Below are 13828 nucleotides of genomic sequence, written 5' to 3' on the forward strand. Positions count from 1 at the left end.
GAAACAGCTGATTTTTAATGGAATATCTCCATAGAGGTACAGAGGAACATTTCCAGCAACCATCACTCCTGTGTTCTAATGCTACATTGTGTTAGCTAATGGTGTTGAAAGGCTCATTGATGATTAGAAAACCCTTGTGCAGTTATGTTAGCACATGGAGAAAAGTGGGAGTTTTTATGAAAAACATGGAATTGTCTGGATGACCCCAAACTTTTATTATGGTAGTGTAAATTATCACAGAAGTCAGAAAAGCACTCCTCACCACTAACCAGTCCAACATGTGTCAGTGACTGACAGGTGAACCTTCTAATAAACCAGAGGAGAGGTGCTGCAGGTGAGGAATAATCTTGAAAAGCAGAGTTAGACTGTGACCACAGGGAAACCGCAGCTTTCACCTGGATACACTCATCACTCAATCACAGAATCATTTTGTGGAAAAAAGCATTTGCTTTGAAGACTCTGTCCGCTCAGTGTGTATACATGGCCATCCCATCATCTTCCCCCGAATCCCCCTTTGTTCCAGGGCATGACTTACACTCCCACCTGGGTATTATCTCTATTAACCATCATTAGCATTCCTGCCATATTTCCCATGCTCCGTTAGCTTCTAACAATTAGCATTCTGCTCATATTTCTCCAGTTGCTCTGACAGGAGGATTCCTCACTGATGGCTGCTGTCACCACCAGCAGCTGAACAGCTGTGAGCAGCAGGACATGTCCACTGATGAGCTCCATCTCCTACACTGAGGACACACCGTTACATCTTTATGTTGACCAGAGAGCTTCATCTATTGTTTCTTCTTGTTTTTTATATGCTCTTTTCTTTGGACATAACATTGAGCTGATGCCTTAAACGGTTCTATCTTTCCTTTTTACTTAGCTTTACTCTGGCATTCTCCTTCCATTCAGTGACTTAACCATCTTTGTCAGTCTCTTCATCTCCCAAACCTCCCTGTCTGTTTCCAATCATTTTCTTTCTAGATGCTCTTCTGGTGTGTTTTCGTTTGCCTCCTGCATCTGTCTCTCCCTGTTTCTCGCCTCCCTGTATTTTCTCGTGTTCTCTCTCTCGTTTTTCACCCTGTGGCCTGTCCATCACAGTGATGTTGAGGTGATGATATGCAGGAAGAGGACTGTGGTAAAGCAGAGCGGGGCAGGACAGTAGGCTCCTTTATCCAACTGTAATACACAAAGAGAAGCCGGAGGGACCAGGGCCCCTCGACCACACTGTGCAGGATATGAGTGCTGAAACTGGAGGGAGAAGGTCGAGGGCCCCTCTAGAACACTGATCCTGCACGCACACGTGTACACGTGTTCTCACAGAAAGGATTCTTCTAATCCTGTTTCCCAGATCCTTCAACCTAAAATGAATCACTTACATTAACACCGTGACCTTCACTCTCAGCTTATTCATAACGTTAATACTTCGTCTAATCCTGACCTTAACCCATTCCTTTTACTGCCCCGTCAGGACTTAGATGTGCCTCCGACAGCGTCAGTTTATGTTTTTAGCTTTGTCAACACAAGTGGTTTTCATACTTTTACTGTCATATCCCTCTTCAGAAAACATAAAACATTTGTCTTCAACAACATTAGTTAAATTAGCAGAAAAACTTTTTTTTTTTTTAAAGATCCAAGTTAGCACATTAGCCTCCAGAACCCCACTTTGAACCAGTCAGGAGATCATTTCTAAGACTTCCAAATCTGAGGCTACAGGAAAACGGTGGATTGCTCCCACCAGGTTTGGACCAAAGGAGTCCAAGTGTCTCAGGAGCTTAATCAGAAGTGATGATAAAAAAGGAGTATAAGATGGACAGATGGATGGGAACAGCATTAGTAATAATCTACACCTCTGTTCAAAAGTTTAGGGTCACTTAGAAATGTCCTTATTTTTGAAAGAAAAGCAGTTTTTTTCAGTGAAGATAACAATAAATGAATGATAAATCCAGTGTAGACATTGTTATTGTGGTAAATGACTATTGTAGCTGGAAACAGCTGATTTTTAATGGAATATCTCCATAGAGGTACAGAGGAACATTTCCAGCAACCATCACTCCTGTGTTCTAATGCTACATTGTGTTAGCTAATGGTGTTGAAAGGCTCATTGATGATTAGAAAACCCTTGTGCAGTTATGTTAGCACATGGATAAAAGTGGGAGTTTTCATGGAAAACATGGAATTGTCTGGATGACCCCAAACTTTTGACTGGTAGTGTATGTTCCTACCCTTACTTACTGTCATGAGGTCTGTGCTGTGACTAAAAAAATAGGTCTGCAGTTTCCCCTGTAGGATGTCTGGGCTCAGCCTTAGAGATGTGGTGAGGAACTGGACATCTGGAGGAGCTCAGAATAGAGTCACTGCTCCTCCAAGTCAAAGGGAACCAGCTGATGTGGTCAAGGCTTCTCCTATGCATCTTCATCTGGAGGTTTTCTAGTTATAACCCCGGGGTAGATGCAGAACTTGCTGGAGGGATTGTATATCTCATCTGGCCTGGGAACACCTCAGGATTCCCCAGGAGGAGGTGGAGAATGTTATTGGAGACAGGGATGTCCAGAATGTCCTGCTTAGCCTGCTGTCTATGAATAATTTCACATTTTTCATTATGTTGTCAGTCCTGACAGTAAAGTTATGATGTTTTTGGGTTTATAACTGTTGTATGTTGCCATGTCTGGAACATGTTACTAGTTTTCCACAAAACATCCACATTAAAAAAAAAAAAAACTGCTTTTAACTTGTAGATGGAGGTATTAAAACAGCTGAATACTGCAATCAGGGCTCTGAGATGGTACTAACCCTGTGAAAACACTGAGCAACTGCAGCAGCATAAAGAGAGCAAAGCTTGTGTGCTGAGTGAACAACTGAGTAGTATAGTAACACCAATAATACAGTTTACCATAATTTACTTAAATGAAAAAAAACAGTAATAATTCCTAACACACTGTATTTCAGTGTGGCAAGTAACCTGTCTGTTGAACAAATACGACATCTTAGATTCTGATTAAAAATCTGCACTTTATTTGAATATTATGTAACAAAGACAGGCTGTCTTTCATCTAATTTTACTTAAAAGTAGCATAAGACAGAGCGACTGGTGTGACTTCGTGGTTACAGTCTGTCTTCCTGTTTTTAGGTGGTAAAGAAAGACGACACTCAGGGTGAGTTTAAAGTCATTGGATTCTTTTCTTTATGTAACAGTGCAGGAAGTTAGAAGAAGGTTTGAATGAAGAATGAGGGTGTGTCCCTTTAGATGGCAACCTACAAATGGGCTCTTTCATTTGGCTTCTCATTCATCAGGATGGAGGGAAAACGTGGTGGGCGTCAGTGTTTTGGGCACGTGAATCTCTCAGTTTGAAGTTTCTCCCACATGATAGAGATTAGGAGCACACAGACCGCATGGTCTTGTGTTTCTGTCCGTCTCCTTCCTCCTTTCTCTCACACATGTTTGTCTTGCTAATGATGAGGAAGAGGAGAAGAGGAAGGGAGAAGGAGTACAGGAAGAAAGACACATGCCGTTCTGTTCCCCTCTGAATATCAAACACGTGAGGCATGAAGGGAAGGTGAAGGCTTGCCCTGGTTGCCTGGATGCTAAATTAAGCACCACATACTCTATAGAGTACCCACTGGAAATTTTCACCCTTTATTTCTTTTTTATTTCTTTCCAACACTGAACCATGGTCACTTTATTTTGGTTTTTCTCACAGGAATTTATGAAAAATAAGTCTTTTGTGTCAAAGTGAAAATAGATTTTTACAAAATAATATCCACTGATTTAAAATATTAAATGTGTGGACAAATCTCAATCAGCCTGAACATCTGGACTGTCCAATTTCTTCTCACTCTCCTGTGTGGCCGATGGCTTCCTTTGAGTATGGATCCTGCTTTAAAGATGCAACAAACTCCAGTCAGTGTTAGCCAGCTAGCTCCAGCCTGCCCCTCCTTGTGTTTTCCTACCTGCAGGCCTGTCAGATTGCTGTTGTGGCGGTTCATCTAGCTGGAGGGCTGATCCAACCAGAACTTACAGCAGGTGGAGAAGTGGTTCATGTGCCGCTATGTCAAGCTCACCAAGGCTGCTGTAAAGTCTGTAATCAGATATCTAGTGTTGGAAGAAATAGCCAAATCATTTGCTCAAGTAATAGCAGCACTTCCACAGCTTTAAAATACTCAGTTACAACAAAAAGTCCAACCCTCCAAACTTTACTATAATCGATCTGTTATCTAAGTACTGTTAGCCTAATGTACCTAATGTATATGTGTACATATATGTATATAGTTTTCATTACTGACCATAATTCATGTTATACAACTGCACAATCATTGCCGATGCGTTAAGATGCAAGCAGCCTTCAAATACTGAAGTTGAATGAAGTACAGCTGATTTACCTCATGATATAGATTGTCATGTAGCTTAATTTACTGGAAAACATCCATCCATCATCTATACATCGCTCTGTCCTCATCAGGGTCATGGGGAGCTGGAGTCTATCCCAGCTGACTGAGGGTGAAGGGAGGAGACACCTGGACAGGTAACAGTCTATCACAGGTTCACCTGGACAGGTAACAGTCTATCACAGGTTCACCTGGACAGGTAACAGTCTATCACAGGTTCACCTGGACAGGTAACAGTCTATCACAGGTTCACCTGGACAGGTAACAGTCTATCACAGGGCTACACATGGAGACAAACAATCACACTCACATTCACACCTACAGACAATTTAGAATCACCAGTTAACCTCAGCATGTTTGTGGACTGTGGGAGGAAGCTGGAGAACCTGGAGAAAACCCACACATGTACAGGAGAACATGGAAACTCCATGCAGAAAGATCCTAGGAAGGCCGGGACATGAACCGGGGATCTTCTAGCTGCAAGGCGACAGTGCTAACCTGTAAAACAACTGAAAATGAAAAATTTTTTTCACGAAACTTTTAGAAGTCATTGAGCTGGTTTGAGACAGAAATGTGAAGTTCCAAAGTGGTTTTCCAAATATTACTAATAAAACATACATTTTTAATCTGACTTTTCTTTCTTTTCGAATCTGACTTTGTACCGTAAGAACACAGAACTGCTTCCTGTCTAGTTGCTGAGTTCATCTCAGACCATCAGATTAATGTCTGCTGCTCACACTTTGAATGATATGAAACCACCAAAACATGGACATGATTGCGTTGGCAGAAAGTAATCTGTGGCTGCCTGCTATCACACATATTAAACCACTGAAAACAGCTGATCTGAACAAAGAAAGAACTTCCTCAGATAATGTCTGAGTCGATGAGAAGCAGCCACGTTAAGAATGAGAAGCATGTGAAGGATGAAAAGGCAATGAAATTTGGGTTTACTATAGAGCGATGCAGCCATGTGGGAGGTCCTGTCATGCTTGTGTTATTACCTCCTGCTTCACTTGGTTGGAACAAAAGAGCATTTTGGTTGGACTTTTGACCACAAACTTCATTACTCATAACTTCCAAAGATCAAACATACGTTAGGAACAAAGTGTAAAACAGAGTTGAGTGTAATCGGATTTGTTGGTTTGATGAGTTTGGCTGCAGCCAGACACTTTTAACTGGATTAACATTGCAAGGATGAGGGCTGAAAGGGACAAAGTATTAGGGAGGTGTGGATGTATCGGACTAGATCCAGAGGAACCCTGTCAGTGCCCTGCAGCCACATGTTCTACTGTGTACTGCAGGCAGGGAGCCTCTTTTCTCCTTAAAACACTGAAAGTTTTTGGCAAAATAATTCCTGCAACTTAAGGCTCTCATAAATTACAGCTGAAGCTTTGACTTCTACAAGCAATTGGAGCTACTGAAATAGTTCCTACTTGTGAATTTAGTTTGATCCTTTGAGAAAAGTTGAAAAACATGAACATTTGGAAAAGCGATATTAATTAAGATAATTTAACTTTATAAAATATATGCTGTGCATATCATATAAGTTAGAAGAAAATATAAACGTTAAAACATATGCACAGCATATGTTCTTCTTTGAAAAAACAAAAATATATAATTTGCACTAAAGAGATTGTGTAAAAAAAGCTAATAATTCTGGCCTCCTTGCCACTACTGTGTAATTGTTAGTGACTCAGCTACCACCAACAATGACATGATAAAATTCAAGGGTTTTTCAGCTGAACTGCAGACTGTGTTTACACAGAAGAGAGAAGACAAGTATGGAGAAAAGTGGCTGTTTGGAACAGTGTTGTACACTACCAGTCAAAAGTTTGGAAACATCTTCTCATTTAATGGTTTTTCTTTATTTTTGGGGCTTTTTGTTGGGTTCATTTGACAGGTAAGTAGAGAGGCAGACAGGAAAATAGTGAGAAAAACGGGGGAAAGACCTGTAGTAAAGGGCTGTGAGCTGGAATCGAACCCAGGCTTCTGCATCGGGGACTATAGCTCCTGTTTATGGGTTGCCCACCCTGGTTTCTCCTTGTTTTCATGATTTTTTACATTGTAGATTCTCACTGTAGGCATCAAAACTATCAGTGAACACATATGGAATTATATAGTAAACAAAAAAAGTTTGAAATAAATTAAAACAGGCTCCTTTGCTTTTTTTTTGTTTTTTAAAGTATTTTTTTTGCCTTTTGGCTTTATTGGATAGGTACAGTTGAGAGACAGACAGGAAATTAGGGAGAAGAGTGGGTGGAAGACATGCGATAAAGGGCCATGAGCGGGAATCAAACCCAAAAATGATGCGGATTTAAAGAGAAAACATCAGCATTCTGTTGCTCATCTCTGCTGACCCAAGCAGCTTGAAGCAACCACAGATGTGCAGATGTTCTTAAATCAATCGCTGGTATCTAACAGCTTTCAAGCAGCCACCTCTGGTATGTCTGGGGCTAAAAAATGAAACTAAACAAACTGCAGATCCTCAAATGACCACCAAAAGAGTCGGTGTCCGTAGACAGCCATGTTAAAATGTGCACCTTTTTTTGGAGTTATTTTTTGGGCCTTTTGTTCACTTTATTAGTTAAGTTAGTAGAGGCAGATGGTAAAGTATGGAGAAGAATGGGGGAAGACCTGCAGCAAAGGGCTGTGACCTGGAATCGAACCCATGCCGCTGTGTCTGGGACTAGAACTCCTGTTTATGGGTCACCCACTCAGCCAGCTGAGCTATCTGGGCACCCCAGATGTTCATCTTCAAGTCAGGAATATACACTACCAGTCAAAAGTTTGGACACACCTTCTCATTTAATGTTTCCAGATGGTTTGGGATGAGATGGACCACAGAGTGAAGGCAAAAGGACCAACAAGTGCTCAGCATCTCTGGAACTCCTTCAAGACTGTTGGAAACCATTTCAGGTTCTACCTCATGAAGCTCATCCAGAGAATAACAAGAGTGTTAAAAACAAAGAATCTAAAATATAAAACATGTTTTGACTTATTTCGCACTTTTTTGTTTACTACATAATTCCAGATGTGTTCATTCATGGTTTTGATGCCTTCAGTGAGAATCTACAATGTAAATACTCATGAAAATACAGAAAAACCTACTAACTAGTGTATGTCCTTATAAGTGTGTCATACTGCACATATGATATTTTTGAGTTCCCTCTACTTCTGGTCATGATTGTATAGAGGTGCAGAACTTGATACTGCAGATAAAAAGGAGTCCACAGTGAGTAAAAATGTCACAGAAGCAAAAAATAGCCAGCAAACTACATGAGGTTCAAAGGGATAAACTGGAAATGCCAAGTACAAAATACTGATCTTCCTCCAAACTCTTGACTTCTTTTAAACCAAACCTGATTCCTCACAGTCATTTCAGAATTACACATTTTTCAAACATTTAACTATGAACCAAAAACAAACACAACAGAAACAGATATCTGTACATCAAATATCACCACCATGATTGGTGAGAAAAGATATAATTTCATGACCTTTAATATTTTGATAAACATTCAAGCCTGGCCTTGCTCTGTTTGATAATTTGCTTTTTTTTTTTTTTTTTTTTTTTTTTACAGTGTTGCCTAAAGTGAACTCAACTATAAATCTGCTGAGTCTCTTACATCACACCTCAAACCTCTGATGGTAAAGTCATTGAACACATTGAGAGATCCTTTGGGAGCATCCCATTCTGCTCTTTCACTACTGAACCCACATGAATTATTACTGTTACAGCTGAGTAACAATGTGCCGTTCACACACATAAGGTACACCCGGGGATGAATCACACTCAGATTACACTTCAGCCTCCATCTTTTCACAGAATATCGAGTCTCTCAGTAGATCGAATGGTGGAGCAGACGGTGTTTTACTGCTGCTTTCTCTCAGTACACTCTGCCCTCAGATCTCCAGAAAAACATCCTCTAACTCGCTGCATTCACGCAGTCCAGTCTTCTATAGGCACTCGTTTTTTCTTTGGGTTCATTCTTTCCTCTTTATTGCCTCCACAGAGACACTGAACACAGTGTATGCTCAACACTGGACGTCTCTCTGGTGGCCACAGAAATGGCTGAAGTGATTACTCAATGCATTTACCTCCTGTCACAGACACTCTGGAATGTATATTGCATATAAACAGGTTTGTTTTTTATTGTTGGCCAAGGAAAAAGTAATATTTATTACTTCACAACTCTCTGCAGTGAAAGTCTCTACTGGCTTGCCAACCCTTGTGGAGGTTAAAGGTCATGGTCGGCCTCAGAGCAGCTCCTCACATGTTTTGCACCATAGAGACTTGAATTCAAACCACAAGTGCAGCCAACAATATCTGTATAAACTTAATACATACATCAGTCAGCCACAACATTAAAACCACCTGTAGATCTTCCTGCAGAACAGTCTGACCCATAAGACCTCTGACACTGTGGAGTCTCACTTAGCTTCTGTAGAACATTATGGTCTGAGGGACAATAACACTCTAGCTTGTTGTATTTCTTTAATTCAATCACAGTTGTTGTGGGTGCGGCTAAGTTCTCTTGGTGTTCTCTTAATATATGAAGCATCCAGTCTTCAGGTCATCAGGAACAGGTTTACTCTGTTCCCAGAACCAGAACCAAACATAGTGAAGCTGTTTTCAGCTATTCTGCTCCTCATCTGTGGAACAAACTTCCTGAACACCTGAGGTCTGCTCAGTCTGTCAGCTCTTTTATTAAATCAGGCCTGAAAACCAGATTGTTTACTGCAGCTTTCTGTTAGATGCTCAATCTCTTTTCTTGCCTGTTAATGCACTTTTATGATCTTAATGTCTACTTTTATGTTTTATTTCTGATGATTTTAATGCAGGTCTACCTTAAAGCATTTTTCTGAATGTATTTCATCGCCACTGTAGAGTACCTTGAATTACTTTGTGTATGAATTTGTTCTATACAAATAAACCTGCCTTGTCTTAAAATAATGAATGGAATTGTTGAGGTGAAGCATTTGCTTACATGGGGATGAAAATCATTAAAGCCAATAATCCACCACAAAAAACACCATGGCTGCCTCACTGCTTGATCCAAACCCTCTGAAAAGCTTGACATTTTCAGTGTGGTAGGTTAATGTTTGACGGCTGCTGTTGCTTCCCATCATGAAGAAAACAGAAACACAGATAATGGAAGGAAGATGTGGTCAGTTTCACACTGAATTTGATGTTTACTGTCTGTATAATGTTGAGATGCATTGTGAAATTGCAAATGTGGTTTTCCAGAGAGTGTTCCATACATGGCAGAAGCAGAGCTAAATGATATCACGGCTGCCTGACTGCATCTCTGCAGATGGAAACTACTTTGAAGGGGATGGCAACCAAATTAATATTAGATATGGTTTTGCTTGAAATTGATCCTGGTACAGTCCTGGAATTTCTTGATCATACCTCATATACAGGAAACAAACATTTAAATGTTTGTCTTTATTGGGAATGAGACCCTCAACAAAACTTTGATGTTTATGACCCTGCTTGAGCCTTTTTCCCCAAAAAATTTACAAAGTATCTCATCTCAGTAATAATAAATAGACTTTACAGCATATCTAGTGAATCTACAGAATAACTATTACCAAAGATGAGAATAATAAACAGGGAACATTGAGGTCTTGTATCAGTTTGAACATAGCAGAGTGACATGGGACCAACACTGATCCAAAAGCAGATGGTCGGACTGTGATTGCTGATCAAAAGGTCTCCTGAGGACAGATTAGCTGCTCTGCATGAAGAGATGAAAGTTGGCTCTGGTGAACTCCTGATGGATGGTCTCTAGCAGGATGTCCTCCTGGCCTCTGTCCATCCCTCCTTCTCTCTTCCCTCCCCCCACCGCTCCCCGGACAGACGGAGGCGGCTGGAGTTCAGGGGTGTAGGTGAAGCTGAAGGTCGTGCGATAAATCAGGCCGTCCAGCCGGATGAGCGACAGAGGAACGGTGATGACGCGTCGTAGACAAAGCCAGCTGTCACTGAAGACAGAAACATCAGGAACCACGCAGAGCAGAGATTTGGGGGACCTGAGAAGGGAAAAGAGGAGATGGAAGTGAGAAAATGTGGTGCTGTGGAAACAAATCTTTCAGCTGGACTGAGGAAAAGATGACACTGGTACAGCCTTAAATGATCATCTGTGTGTGCAACTCTAAAAATTAGAAGAACATAAAAGTGGAAGCTTGAAGAAGTTTCAGAGGGTGGTAAAGAGCTGAAAGAAGTGTGGACACTTTGATGACCACACATGAATGAAAGTGAAGGCTACCACATAAATGTAGTGAACAGTGCTTTAATTAGAGGCCATACTTAGATTTTTCAGTTTTTCATTTCCGTTAGTGTGTTTAGCTGTTTTTCATGCGTAAGTATACAGTCCACACCACAGTTCTTCTCTCCCACAGAAAACACTGCTCTTTACCTGCTTAAAACACCTCATTGAAACTCCTGGTTTTTCTGCCGTTACTTGTTTACATCATCACGTGACAAATTTGAATAATTCCTGTCTAACAGCAAGTTTGGCTCTTAAGCAGGAAAGAGCATTTCCCCCCTAGTCTACCACCGTTTCCACAATAGAGCTGCATCTGTCTGCTTCCACATATAGATCTGGACTTACAGTATGTAACCAGTGTTGTCTCCCTTTGGTCAGGTGACCAATCAGAGGTTAAAACAGAGCGTTTCAGGCAGATGGTGAGGACAGGTGCTGCAGCAATGTACAAAAAAAAATGTGTTTTTTTTTTTAAATCAATAAAGCATGTAAACATATTCTGACAGATAGAATTAAATTAAATTAAATTACAAACCTGTAGTTTTGCATAATAGGGGATCTTTAAGTGATCAGGTCATTGAACTTACAAACACAAAACAATACACTTAAAATTACACTTAACATAAAGGATATGTTGGATTTAGCTCCATTATTAATAAGGCTGTAGGGTGTAGCTATATCTATAATATTCATATTTGTTAGGTTTAATTCTGCAGTTTATAACACTGCAGGGTTTCAGCTTTAATATGTATTATATTCTGGTGAAGTAGTATTTTATATATATATTTTTTAGTGCTTCAATCACAAGTATGTGAATTACTCAGGTAAAATTACACCTTAAATACAATGATCAAGCTCTAACCCCAGTATGTACAGTTATCTTTGTCCTATTGATTTGTTTGGAGTTTGTTTTCATTATTTGTCTAATTTGACATTTGTTTGATTGTAAAACAGTTCCTAACATGATTTTGAACAAGTTTCCAAATGTGATCATTTTTAACAATGCAAGCCTTTTCACAAGGTTGTCTTAAGTTAACAAGCAGCAAAAAATACTAAAAAACAAACTGTGAAAGTAGATAATTGCATGATTATGTGACAGAATAAGCACAACTGATGTGAAATGGTAGTGAGCCTTTGAGGTATTTCATTCAAACCTACACTATTCCTCTGGCCTGCATGGCTGTGAAAGATCATGTTCCTAATTGGCTGCAGCTTCTCGTACAAACAGCACATTGTGGACGACTGTGTTGTTTAAACAGCTTCTCCTCGATGCTGCTGCTGCTGCTGCTGCTGATGGGAGGAATATTTGCAGAAGCCCGTGGCGAGCCGTTCTAAGCCAGAGACCCTGACTTACGATGCCTCAGCACTTTAGGTGTGGGATCTGAGGTGGGTTCCGACGTCAGAGGGCCTGTTTTGATTTGAAATGCGTCACATGAGATTCTGTGAGGGGGGACGCCTGAATGTCAAGTTTCTGCAGCGCCCTTCTGTAAATCACAGTGTCAGAGAGAGGATTGTTCCCAGAGAGCCAAGCTGAGCTCCTCTTACTGATGTCTGACGATAACATAAGCCCCTTTATGCTGCTCAGCTCCAGTCTTGGCTCAGTCTCTCCAAACGGATGAATACAGGTAAAGAGGAAAGTTCAGCAAATTGGATGTCATGAGTGTCAACAATACTTCTAGTCAAAGTTGTTGGGAAAACTGCTCATCTTTTTACCCTAGAGATGTCAGGAATTTTGTAGTGAACAAATAAAAAACAAAACCAAAACTCAACTTTGACCCAGAATGAAGAAATGAAAAGGAAACAAAGATAACTGCATCAGTTCTACAGCTTTTCTAAAGTGAAGATCAATTCTTTTCCCATTGTATGTATTGAAAATTGGATATTGTTGGGTTTTGGACTGTTGGTAGGACAAAACAAGACACTTCACTGCAGCAAATCTTTTTTTTTTCACAATTTCTACTTTGAAAATAAAAGGAGAAATTTACAGTGACTCCTGTAACCCCTAATTTACTATGATGGAATCACTGAAACGTATCTTTGTCACAAAAAACAATTACCGTATGCATTCTGGTTCTTTTATAGATTTATTAGAAGTCTTCTGTAAATATGCCAAAAACTACTGGGTCAAAAAATACTTCAAGCAACTTGAATTATCAGTTTCTGTGTAAAGTTGTGGTAATCTAATTTTCTTAGTTTTCATGACCTCTTAACATCTTGTAAGTGATTATGATTGACTACAGCTGGTGATTCCTCTGAGCTAATTAAAGTTGAGCCAATTTGATGCACTTATTAGAGTAAGACACAAACTCAACTGTGACATAATTTTAAAGTCTAAGGAGCTCAGCACAAATCTGAAAAAGTAAGTTACTGACAAGTTAGGAGTTATTTTAAAGCAGCTAAAAATCCTAAAATCATCTGTTTATGAGTACAAAGTGCATGACTCAGTTGTGTCACTGCCACCACAAGGTAGAACAAAAATGACGCATTTGGTCACAATAACCAGATATGTGTTGCTTTCATAAGCATGGTGGTGGCAGTATTATGCTCTGTATCTGTTTTGGTGCCAGTGGAACTCTATTTACAAAGTAAATAGAGTATTGAAGAAGGAGGATCACATCCGCATTCTTCAGGAAAACCTAAAATCATCAGCAGAAGGTTGAGTCTTGGACATAACTGAGTGTTCCAACAAAACAATGACTCCAAAAATACATCAAAAGTGGTAAAGAAATGACTAAATCAGACTAGAATTAAGGTTTTAGACTGGCCTCCCTTCTTCTCATAAGGCCTAAGTTTTAAACCCATTAAGAATATGTAGACTGTACTGAAGAGAGACATTTGTGTCAGGAAGCCAATAAATTTAGTTCAACTGTACCAGTTTTGTCAAGGGAATTGTTCAGAGATGCAACAATAAGCTTGTTTCAAGTTGAGGGGAATGGTCAAGGTATGTAAACTGTTGTTCACAGCTGTACTTGCCAACCTGTGCACTCACTGTGCATTGCCAGCACAACAAGATTTGCAAGACGAATTGCAAGTACTGGTCAGCAGACAATGTAAGACAGGCAGGCAAATTCAGCCACATTTTAAAGTTCCACATAAACCTACAACTTCTTGCATTGCTTGACCTACTTAACAGATGATCACATCTATTTGTATTTGTGCATCTTTCACTACTCCTTGAG

At 40.0% G+C, this 13828-nt stretch overlaps 1 protein-coding gene across 4 annotated transcripts in view; it reads right to left on the reverse strand.

Annotated features, from left to right (window-relative positions):
* Positions 1 to 8510: 8510 nt before the first annotated feature.
* The window catches only part of rbpjl (recombination signal binding protein for immunoglobulin kappa J region-like), a 42855-nt gene continuing 37537 nt past the window's right edge, over positions 8511 to 13828 (reverse strand). For all 4 annotated transcript variants that reach the window (XM_035948061.2, XM_055010783.1, XM_055010782.1 and 1 more), the window contains exon 13: positions 8511 to 10416. In XM_035948061.2, the coding sequence (XP_035803954.2) occupies positions 10116 to 10416 (301 nt within the window). In that variant the 3' untranslated portion in view covers positions 8511 to 10115. The remainder of the gene's footprint in view (positions 10417 to 13828) is intronic.

The sequence above is a fragment of the Amphiprion ocellaris genome, chromosome 5 (genome assembly GCF_022539595.1).
Source record: "Amphiprion ocellaris isolate individual 3 ecotype Okinawa chromosome 5, ASM2253959v1, whole genome shotgun sequence".
Taxonomy (NCBI): domain Eukaryota; kingdom Metazoa; phylum Chordata; class Actinopteri; family Pomacentridae; genus Amphiprion; species Amphiprion ocellaris.